This window comes from Aulonocara sp. 'chitande type north' Nkhata Bay, linkage group LG6, assembly GCF_057382095.1.
Source record: "Aulonocara sp. 'chitande type north' Nkhata Bay isolate Kocher_YH1m ecotype deep benthic linkage group LG6, A_spYH_male_GT1.1, whole genome shotgun sequence".
In the NCBI taxonomy this organism is placed as follows: domain Eukaryota; kingdom Metazoa; phylum Chordata; class Actinopteri; order Cichliformes; family Cichlidae; genus Aulonocara; species Aulonocara sp. 'chitande type north' Nkhata Bay.
In genome coordinates, this window is record NC_141349.1 from 16,966,628 (window position 1) to 16,977,922 (window position 11,295).

Genomic DNA, 11,295 nt, shown 5'->3' on the forward strand with positions numbered 1-11,295 from the left:
CACGCGGCCAAGTCACGCAACGCTGAAAAAGGATAAACACTACGTCACACTCCAACACAGAAAGCCCTGCTCCAATGTGGAGCTCTTTGGTTTATTATGCAGCAGCACATCCCAGCACACCAAGATATCTGTACACTTCTCACTTCAGACTGTGAACGGTACAGTAGTAAATCACCGTCTTAACTTGCCTGTTTTGCTGAGCTTGTTGTTGTCTTGAGATCAGTATGAAAACACTGGGACATAAATGACACCTTTGAGAACTAACCCTACACTTATCTTTTATTTCCATTCACAAACTCAAGAAGCTGCTTACTAAAAACACATGATGCCGCTCTGAGGCAACGAGGTCTGCTCTATTTCCACTGTTCCATTATGCTTAAAACTTTGGGTATGAACCCATTTTCACAGAATGCCAAACCAGCTCATTGTCTTTTGTAAAAATAAAAAAATGTACATGGCTCGTCTTCAAAAACTGAGGAGAAGCCCTGAGTCTTGTGCCACATTATTTAGGAAGGAAAGGAACTGCATGGCACAGCGTCAAGTTTTTGTTTTTGTTCTTATAAAGAAAAAGCAACATAAAAACCATCACAGATTATATTCCATGAGCTAATGTTCCACTTTTGTGAGAATCTGCCAAAAATGTCATTTGAGACCCTTCCTTGTTGCCATTATTTATTTTCCTGTTCAGAATTTCCTTCATCTACTGGAAAACAGGTACAGTTAAGATGATTTATTGGCATTGAGTAGAGCTCACAGCATTGATTCTGCATCCAGCCACGCAGCTCAAAGCGCTCACCATGTGTTGCTGGCTTCACGTTCTCTCACGCTCTGGCCATTTCATGCGCTGACGGAGGGTTTGGCCATGCAGAGGCAGCAGTCCTGCTGCTGCCTGCAATATGTGACAGCATTGCCTGCCAGGTTCTCCACTGAGTATATTTCATTACTTGTTATTTAATTTATCCCCCTGATGCGCAGTTTCTAACAACATTTAGTTTGTGCCATAGAAAAAATAATTCCCACTTATCTATCTATCTATCAATATATATATATATAGAGAGAGAGAGAGAGAGAGAGAGAGAGAGAGAGAGAGAGATATTAAAGCACTTTCCTAAGAGGGGATGGTCAGTAGAATATGTGGTCATACAATCATTTCTGATTCAAATTCCCACAGATAAGGTCCGATAACAAAAATGCTGATTAAAGTATGACTGCAAAAGCTTTTGTCTGAATCAATATGTCTGCCAATTTGCACACAATTTGCCAATGGGCTTTGAACATAAAATTGAAAGCAGCTTAAGTTAGTCATGCACGTCTTTGAAAGTTGAATGGAAAAGTAGCAAAGGGGCTTCGGAGGCATGAACTTTGGGGAACCACGTCACTAGCTTCCAGAGGCCTTGTTTGCATTCATGGGAAGGATTTGCGAAGCGCAATTAAGCTGATGATCCTTCCTCTAACTTCCTCTGGAGATTCACGTGTCAGACTTTTCTTAGAGGAGGGACGACGGATGGAAAACGGAAAACATAGCTGAAACATATGGATCATTCAAGCTGGTGTGCAACATTAAAGCTTTGAAGCGACATAAATCAGCCGCATGCTTGGTCGAATTCCTGCAAGTTCATTATGACCTCCTTACATGCAATTAGCTGTAATTAATGGAGCAACTTCAAAAGATGCTGTTTCCTAAATTTATCTCCTCTCTTGTCTCGCACTTTGTCCCACATATCATGCAGCAGAGAGGCTTACAAAATCGCACAGATGTATTTTCAGCCTGAGAGACTAAATCCACCTCAGAACGACTGTGTTGTGAGCAGCTCTAATCCAGCTGTAGCAGAGGGTTCTGCGCGCTTTCTCAAAGTAAGGAGAGCCTGTATATCCTTGTACATCCCATAGGGTCTTCCCGGCGGTCTCGAGCCACATGATGGAAATCTATTCTGACCCTAACATTTCTGCAGTACGCGGAATTGTAATGTCAGGGGTGTGTTTAGCAAATCACCCAACTACAGCCTCCAAATGATGACAACCTTGGTACGCGTAGCTGCCAGCTAATGCGCGCAGACCTGAGCATGACAGGAGCCTCTTGGGTTTTCTCAGCAGCGCTCTGTCCTCCGACTATTAAATTATGAGCGTTTTACCACCTCCGCTGAGCAAGGCAAACACCGCTGTGTCAATCTCCTTCAAACTCGGGGGCGCACAATTTAATCCTCAGCCGAAATCATAATTGTATTACTGGTCGATCGTGTATATAAAAAGCCCACGCATATATGACAAAAGTTCCATCATCGGACTGGTAATATCATAACATTTTGGCTGATAGTATCGTTTATTAAACTGAGTTAAATATGGCTGGAATAACGGCGATAAAGGAGAAGCCTGGGAAGCATTAGTGCGAGCAGTTCTGGGTGATGGGCATTCCCCGTCGCTTCACACTGTCAATAATCGCTATAATGTTTCTCTCCGCTTCGCTCTCCTCAGAGGCTGCTTAGCTGACGCGTACTTGACAGTAAATCATAAATCATAAATCATATCAGCTCCAAAAGTAGGCTATGGCGAGTTGATGTGTGTGACTATTTGGTACAACTGGCCTCTGTAATGAATAAATATCAAAGCAAAAATACTGATGTCAGTAATACAAGTGGGGGTAAAGAAGAAAAACATGGATTGTGTCTTTAGCCTACTGTGCGACAAGCTTGTCGCGAGCGGAAGCATCTTTACGCTTGCTCGGATTTCTAATTATCAGCTCGCTGGTAAAACAAACAAAACCAAAAAAAGAAAATGACAACCGTTAAAATCGCAAAACAAAACGACACGTTTCTGTCACTTAAAATAATTTAGTGGCTATAAACAAAACAATAACACACTTGGAAACGAGCTGTAATTAATAAGCACGTATTTTCAGCTAAAACTGTTATCGTTGTCACTTTGCAAATTAGAGTCAACCAGAGTTTTTGTTTCGCTTTATTTTATTTTCTCCCCAAACCTAGCTGAGTAATCAGGCGCGCGCCGCTCTGGCGCCTCGCGCGCATACTTTCCCCGGGCTCACCTGCGTTCCTGAGCTTTTTGTTCCGATAAACGGAGAAGATGACCAGGAGGTTGCCCAGGATGTCAACGACCGTAGTGAAGATGAGGAAACACCCCAAAGTTGTGGCAACCCACGGCGGGCGGTTCAGGACGGTGTCAGCGGGGTCTGGTAAGGAGCTGTTCAGGTGAGACCCATTCATAACCATTGTACAGCTACAGTCGCCGAACTTTCTCAACTGAGCCAAATTCACCCTGCACTCCTAGAGCCCGGGTCTCGGAGTCGTTGCTGCTGCTGGTGGTGGTGGGATCCTATAACCTCCCGCGGGGTTCATCTTCATCCCCTCCACGCGCCGCTGCTGCTCCTTCTTCTTGCTCTTCTTCTTTCTCCTCTCCGCCAAAGTGAGCTCTGCCCAACTACCGCGGATCAGCTCTGGCAGCCTCCCCCTCTCTTTGGTCGCCTCGGTGTCACTTCTGCGCCCGTGTGCCATTCACTTTGTCGGTACGCATGTGTGACATGAAGCCGCCACTTCAAACCATCGCAGCATGTGACCAAACAGTTCGCAGAGGGCGCTTTTATTTCGAGGGAGAAATGCTGTCGCTCCGTGGTCGAGCAGTGAAAGAGCAACTCCACGGCTAAGGAAGCGTCCTAGTTATCGAGCGAGTTCCTTCATGCCTTTGCGGTCGCTCGCTGGTTTTATCTCGGGAAGCCATTCATGATTATTTTTGAAGAATCATTCATATTACCAGGATCTCTTTCAGAAAAAGCACTACTTTTTCCGTGAATGCTCAAGTGCACTGGATTTAAAGTGTTTAATGTATCCAAAATGTAGATTTCCCATAATGCTTCTTATTTTTGTAAAATCTGTAAATACTTACACACGATTGTAATTCAGTGAATTAATATAAAATAGTATAACACAGACACTGCAGGCAGTAATCCCTCTCTCTGTTTGTATTATGTTAGATCATACATACTGATTGCCCCTGGCGTCCACGCTCATCTATAGTTTGAGAGAGTGCCGGCTTTCTATACAAAGAGTAGCAATTATGCTATTGTTTGTTAATGATGTTGAAAATAAGTGGGTCAACCCCGTTCCAAACACACAAGCACGCCCTAGTACCTTTTCATGAGCCATCTCATTAAAAAAGGGTTGTCAGAGTAGTAATAATAATAGTAAACATAAATAAAAATATTTGTTTTTGATTTTGAGGATATTTAAGGGATGTGTTAAAAAAACACGCACATTCATAGTCTTGTTGCTCACTGATGATTTTTCAGTATGATGTACAGCAGAGAGAAAGGGTTCATCAGGAGCCACAGAACAAATCTGCAACTTTTTGGATAATCTATTAATGTTTTGGGGGACATTTCAAGTAGAAAGACACAGCTTTATAAAACGTATTAAAATATAAAATTGTAATTTAAGTTGAATATATCAGGTTTTAGAGCAGGGGTGGGCAACTCCGGGCCTGCAGGTTTTAGATGTGTCCTTGAACCAACACAGCTGATTTAAATGGCTAAATTAGCTCCTCAACATGTCCTGAAGTTCTCTAATCATGTGATTCAGGTGTGTTGACCCAAGGTGAGATCTAAAACCTGCAGGACACCGGCCCTCGGGGCCTGGAGTTGCCCACCCCTGTTTTAGAGTCAAAGTCAAGCAAAGTAAGACATCTGAGATTTTGTTTCTGACGTTTTCTCTATTGATTTGACTGCCTAATTAAGAAAATAAAAGCAGATTAATCGATAGCACCACAAGACCCCCCTGTTAAATTTTACTCTTCATACTCTTCATCCTCACAGTTTTTTTTTCTCCTGCTCTCATATTTCGCCTGGACACTTTAAATGCAGGCTGCCGTGTGTCTTTCAAAGGCCTGATTAATGGAACTCTGCCGAGATGGTCGCCTGGTTTAACCAGATGGCCAACTCTATAAAGAGTCCTGGGCCGTGTTCCAGAAAGAAAGTCAAGCAAACTCAGAGTTTAATACTAAACTCTGAGTTGGAGTTAAATCTGGGGTGGAAAACATTACGTTTTTAGTCCCAGAAAATCTGATCACAGTAGGTTCAGTCAACTCTGAGCATGCTCATCCTGAGTTAAGTGCATGAGTAGAGAAACAAACTCGTGATGCCATTCCCTGATTCACTGTGGCAGCTGATAAATGAATAGCACAGCCTCCATTTTAATCCAAGGGGACCGATTAATATAAAAGCATGTCAGTTTGGACGAGTCAGTCATCATTTACCCACCCTGAAGTTTCTTTAACAGATGCTGGAATCCTTCCAGATTTTGCCTTTGAATATTAACTGTAATTAACACGGGAACATATTTTAGCACAAAAATGCGGTCCAGATGCATCCGTGACATCTGCAGCCTGGATTCCAAACTTTACATCAAACTGCATTTAATATGGCTTTACCAACCGTGACTGACTACAGCATGGAGAGTACAGTAGTTCAGTAATGCATAATGAATGTTTGAGTGGAGAGGAACTGTCTGACAACCTGACAGCTACCCTAATGCCCACAGAGTCACAGATTTAGAACAATGTAGCATTTAGGTTTTTATCTAAACTGATAAAAAGCCCATAATGCACACTTCTCACTGTCTCCGTCCTTATATTGGCAACTGAGAACATGCTAATAACCAGGATTTCCTGTTTTTTAAAGACCTATTTGTGCGAATTAGTGGTCCTGCTTGTGCTTTGATATCAACTGTGAATGAGCAGCTGACTGATGGAATCAGAGGGAAACTCAGGGTTTGGTGAAGAAAACCTGACAATGAAATAGGTTAGGTTACCCGGGTAACTGTCTCAGACTTTAAGTTAACTCTCTTTCTGAGTTCCCTCTCTTGTCAGAGTTAACAAAATAAAAGTTTTCACTTTCTGGAATGGGCCTTCCATTTCACAATAAATTGATTCACTGTGCTGCTGAACAACTTTTTTCCCTACTTTTGTCTAGACTGTATCTCTCTCCCTTGAGTTTGTCACGGGTAGATTTCAATCAGTTTTAGACGTCTGCAGGATAAATGAAGCAAACAACCTGAACTTGTACTCAATCCGGACTACCACAGCAAAGTGTCTGAATTCATCTGTCGTCTGGTACGGTCATAGTGATCAACAAAAGGTAACTTTATTAACAAAAACAATATTTTTTTAAAAAACAGGAATCCCACCAAAGCAATAATAAAGACACACAGCAGCTGTGTGCTCCCACCACAGTGATGTTGAGGGACAGGCTGACCAACATGATGGGAAAAGGGAGGACTGGAAATACACAGAAAAGTAACTGAAAACAAGGTGGGGCAGTTGATCATGGAGGTAAAAGGACACAAAGCAAAAAGAGAAGCATAGATGACGTTATTACCAAAATAAAACAGGAAGCTACCATAGAGAAGCTCACACACGGGCAAACAGGGTGACAGGAGACACAAAGAAAACTTGACCATAGCTTTTATAGTTGAGGGATTATAGTTTTTGGATTTTCAAAAGGAAAAAAAATCCCACTGTAAAGTATTTGCAAAGTGGACCTGTTGAGATTCTACAAAGCTCTGACCTATTTGGCTTTACAAAACCATGTGTGCATCCTGCTGTCATCACGAAACAGTCAGCTCAATGCATTTTTTTTTAATCCCCATCTTTGCATCATTTTAAATCAGTCGGTTCATTGTGGCCTCAGGTTTGCTTTTATGTTGACAAGGCCAAAGTTATTCTTCACTATCCACCCATCATAAATATACCACGACTCGACAAGATTATGCCCCATCATAATACTGCACTGGCTTTTGCACTCTTCCTTTATCCTCCATCCTCATTTATCATTCTAAAATACAAACAACTCATTATTATCAATTATTTGTGATTGGTGTTCATTCAGAACCCATTCATTATCTCTCCCCATTTGTCTCAATATTACATTTTAGGTCAGCTTATTCTTCATGCCGAGCAACATTACAGAAATCCCTGTTGTACATCAGAACAGAGCGAAGGGAGGAAGAAAAGAAGCGGCAAAGAGTGATTTTGAATAATTAGAGCAGTTAGTGAGATAAAGAAGCATACAGTAAGAAACAGTAAAGGGGAAAAGGGGAACGGGGAGGTGGGGGGAGATGAAGGACTGGCTCTTTGTGTGTCACTTTGCTGATGATAAAAGAAGCTTCAAATGCATTAGTAGAACAAGTGAAAACAGCATGAAAGCTCTTACTTTGAACTGACTGCTTCATAGCTGGAGAAAGTATTGCTCTGTTTTGCTGAAAGTTACCAAAGTTTTTTTTTTGATTTGCTCTATCCTGGCCATTTGTGGCCACTTCACTTTTCTTTTTTCAACCATTTTCGTTCTGTTAATGCAAATGGAATGAAACTTCCCTAAGGTGTGTATTTTTTTCAGATTTTTTAATTTTCAAATCAGCTCCTTAATAATGTCAGTAATATTCACTATACACCAAATTGTTCCTCTTGACTCTATCGTGGCCATTTTTGGCCAATTGTAACCCATTATAACCACCTTTTTGATTCCTTGTTATTGACAGTACTATATCATGCGATTTAGGTAAAATTGCTTTCATTCTAAACTCAACACATGAAAATTGTAGTTTTTAATGTTTTTTACCAAATTACATCATTTACCCATTTTTGGCCAAGCAAGCGATTTCATGTAATATTCCGAGTTTCTAGTAGCGGCCTTTGATGGCTTACCACACTCCAATGGACCAAAATAATGAAACAATTTTGACATAGGTTTGATCTTAAGGATCTAATAGTTTGTGTTTGTGCATGGCATTGCAGCACAAACATGTATTTGCAAGATGGACTGGAATAAATAATGACGCATCAAACATTACATAGGCTGCAGTGAATTTCTGTGGATGCAGGTTATTGAGCTTTGAGGTTCCCAGTCAAACGTAGCTTTGAAGCACATGTTAAAAGCACTTTTACTCTTATATTTTTCATAAAAAGATACCATGCCCAAAATATTAACTCTAGAAACAAAAACAAAAACAAAACAAAAAAACCCAATCACAGGACATTTTGCAGAGTTCAAACCTGCAGCTGCAGCACAAACAACAACAAACACTGTTTGTAAACGTGTCCTGGAGTTTATGCAGGTGCAGACAGAGCTACTGCTGTAAGTAAGCCTAACAGCTTCCAGATCATTTATTCTGACTATATGGCAAGAAGGTCATCACTGCTTCAAGCACTGTCTATATGATCTGGTCAGAGAGCAAAGACAGCAAGCAGTCCTCTGCCCTTGAAGAAAATACATCTGCCCAAGATGAAGAAACTTCCTCTCCAGAAGATGAGGGGACAATCTCCAAAGAGGCTGACTGCATCACCACTGATGATGAGTACTAGCCAGGGCCTGAATCCTCTTCTTTGGGGGAGGATTGGGGTTGGGGGGGGCATGGAGGTGGAGGCCGAGCAGCTGATGGAAAAGAACAAAGGAGCATTTTCTGAGACCGAGGAGCCGGCGACTGATTGGATCCCTCATGAAAGGAAAACCATGTGGGTCCCACCACTGAAGAGAGACTGCTCTACAATCCAGTACCCACTGGTATCATACCAGGGGTCACTCTGTATGCAGTTCCCTGCATACAGAGTGACTTTTTTATAACAAAGGAGATCTTTTAGCTGCTGTGCACCCTTACAAACCTGCACGGGAGGCGAAGGTGTGAGGATTAGAGGATGAAGTGGAGATGTGAGCCTAAACCAGAATAAAGCAATACATAGCACGTTGGATGACAACACTGGAAGTTCTCAGGAAGTAAAAAAAGGCATGGGGTTCAGACTCCAACTGACGGAGGAGCTCCGAGGACAACGTCTTTCCTTCGGGCACCTTGGCAGAGGAACGCCTCAGATGAAAACTGGCACAGGGGAAACAACCCAGAGCTTCCTCCCCAGCTCCTCCAGTTGCAACAGAGGAAGATTTTGTTGTCTGTCTTTGGCTTCACCAAAACTACCACGGCGATATCCCACATGCCAAAGCAACGGAGGAATGTGCTTCTTTTGACAGCAACACACAAGGAACCAGCAGTCAGTGATGGGGAATAAAGGATGCGTGAAAGCAAGAAGCAATCCTGGACTACAATAGGCACAAATATTGCTTGGATAACTTAGAGAGGATGTTGGCACCTCGAGTTGTAGAAGGAAAACTAACTGATGGCTGCTGGCTCTTTTCTCCAATCTCCTGGATGTCTTGGGAAACGATGTCTTTGTCTGGCCGGAACAACCTCACTGAAGTGGGGGAGTCCTCTACAACCTACAGATGAAGAGTGATCCTGGGAGAGCTGGGACACATGCTGGTGACCTCAACAACTGCAAGACACCCATGTCCCTTATTCTCAGCCACTTCTGCCACTGATCTCAAGATACAGTAGTCTGAACCAGAGTGTGACCCACACCCCACCAACAAAATGAGAAGAAGGTGCAAAAGCCAGCGCCCCCCCCCCCCCCCCCCCCCCCAAAAAAGTAAAAATAAATAAATAAATAAATCATTGTTACAGTTACTGACCTGCAATGATGATAAAAAGAAATATTAGGTTTCATCATTCATATGCTAAAAATGTGAACTTTATTACTATTACTATACTTTATTACTATTTTTACTATAATAATACATAATCTGACTGGTATTCAAGAGTTTTGATATCTGAATTTGAATTATATTTTGGCTTTCATGACTAGGAGCAGTGCTAATTTAAAAAATCAAGTCAATGAAAGTAGAAAAATGTTTTAATATATATTAATTTTATAGTATTTTGTAAACATAAAGAGGGGGTGGCCATTTTTGGCCACGAACAAGCTGAGAGGGAGTTTTTTTGTTTTTCTGTTACTGCACAAAAGAACACAGATGCATAAAACTCATTGATACTGTTAATTATTGCTATACATCTAACCTCCACCATGGTTAGAAAATAAATCAGATGGCATGTTTTATTTGGAAAAAAATTGAGGTTTTATGATTTTTTCCATTTACGAGTTCCTAGGATTATGTGATCTAACTGGTATTTAAAGGGTTAAAATTCTGAATTTGAATGAAATTTTGATTTTCATGAACAGCACTGATGCTAATCTAAAAAAATCAAGTCAAAAAAAGTGGAATATTTTCTTAATATAGCATATTTAATATTTGATAGCATTTCGTAAACGTAAACAACGGGTGGCCATTTTTGGACACGAACAAGCTGAGAGGGAGTTTTTATGTTTTTGCTCTCTCTGCACAAAAATAACAATGCATTATAATCAACGTTGATGTGAATCAATTACATGCCCCAGACTCTACTATTAATAATACAAGAAATTTCAGTAGCAATGCAATTATATAAAATTGCGAGATTTTGAGGTTGTCTTCCAGCTAGTGCAATGGACAAACAAACTGGTGTTTAAAGGGTTAAAATGTAAAAAGTAATAACTATTTTATATTTATGAAAAGAACTGAAGTTAGTTAAAAGCTTTATGCAGAAAAAATGGCAAAAAAACCCATAAAAATAATGAAAATTGCAGACCTAATCTTTTGGTGGCCACTTTTGGCCACGAACAAGCTGAAAGGGTATCAACAAGCCCAGAGGGTTAAGTCTGATCTGTTAGTCTCTAAAGTTAGACTCATTTCCACTCAATGCAAGTCAGGAGTTTTGGGAGTCCTTAACCACCCTCTTATTTTATGTGATGATCTCATTGAGCAGGCTTACAGCAATCTCGGCTTTACACAATTATTTTTTTATCTTCTCCAAACTTTTTTCTCTAAGGACAAATCCACAAGGACACTGCTGTGATTGTGCATACATTAATCCCTTTTCAAAAGAAGATAAAGCCTCGTTTTTTGGACTTTTTTGTTGAAACAGCACAAGTTTCTGGGTTTTGGGTGGGTCTTTCAGGCACACTGCCACCTACCTCATGCACTGACTGCAGAATATGATACTAATACACTTTTTTTTTCTATGAAGAAGAAGAAGAAGAAATAGGAGGCATATTTTTGGTTATGTAGGACATCACACAACCTAAGTCTGCTATAACCCACCCTTAGCAGGAACCAATTGCTCTTTCAATTTAGAATTTAAATAAAGAAACTGGCTAACCTAATCCACCAGTGTGTGAATGCGAGAGTGAATGAATAGCGGCATTGTAAAGCGCTTTGGGTGCCTTGAAAAGCGCTATATAAATCCAATCCATTATTATTATTATTATTATTAACCTAGCTTAGCACACTAAAAGTAATTTCACACTTTGACTTGTTAAATTTCTAGATTTTTTACTTATAATCTCACAAAGTATTTGTTTTTCTACTAACAT

The 11,295-nt window shown here is 40.8% G+C and overlaps 1 protein-coding gene across 1 annotated transcript in view; it reads right to left on the bottom strand.

Moving 5' to 3' along the window:
- The window catches only part of mtnr1aa (melatonin receptor 1A a), a 62,191-nt gene extending 58,642 nt beyond the window's left edge, over nt 1-3,549 (bottom strand). Inside the window, exon 1 of the mRNA XM_086295289.1 lies at nt 3,041-3,549. Coding sequence (XP_086151415.1) covers nt 3,041-3,224 — 184 coding nt within the window. The 5' untranslated portion in view covers nt 3,225-3,549. The remainder of the gene's footprint in view (nt 1-3,040) is intronic.
- Nucleotides 3,550-11,295: the final 7,746 nt, after the last annotated feature.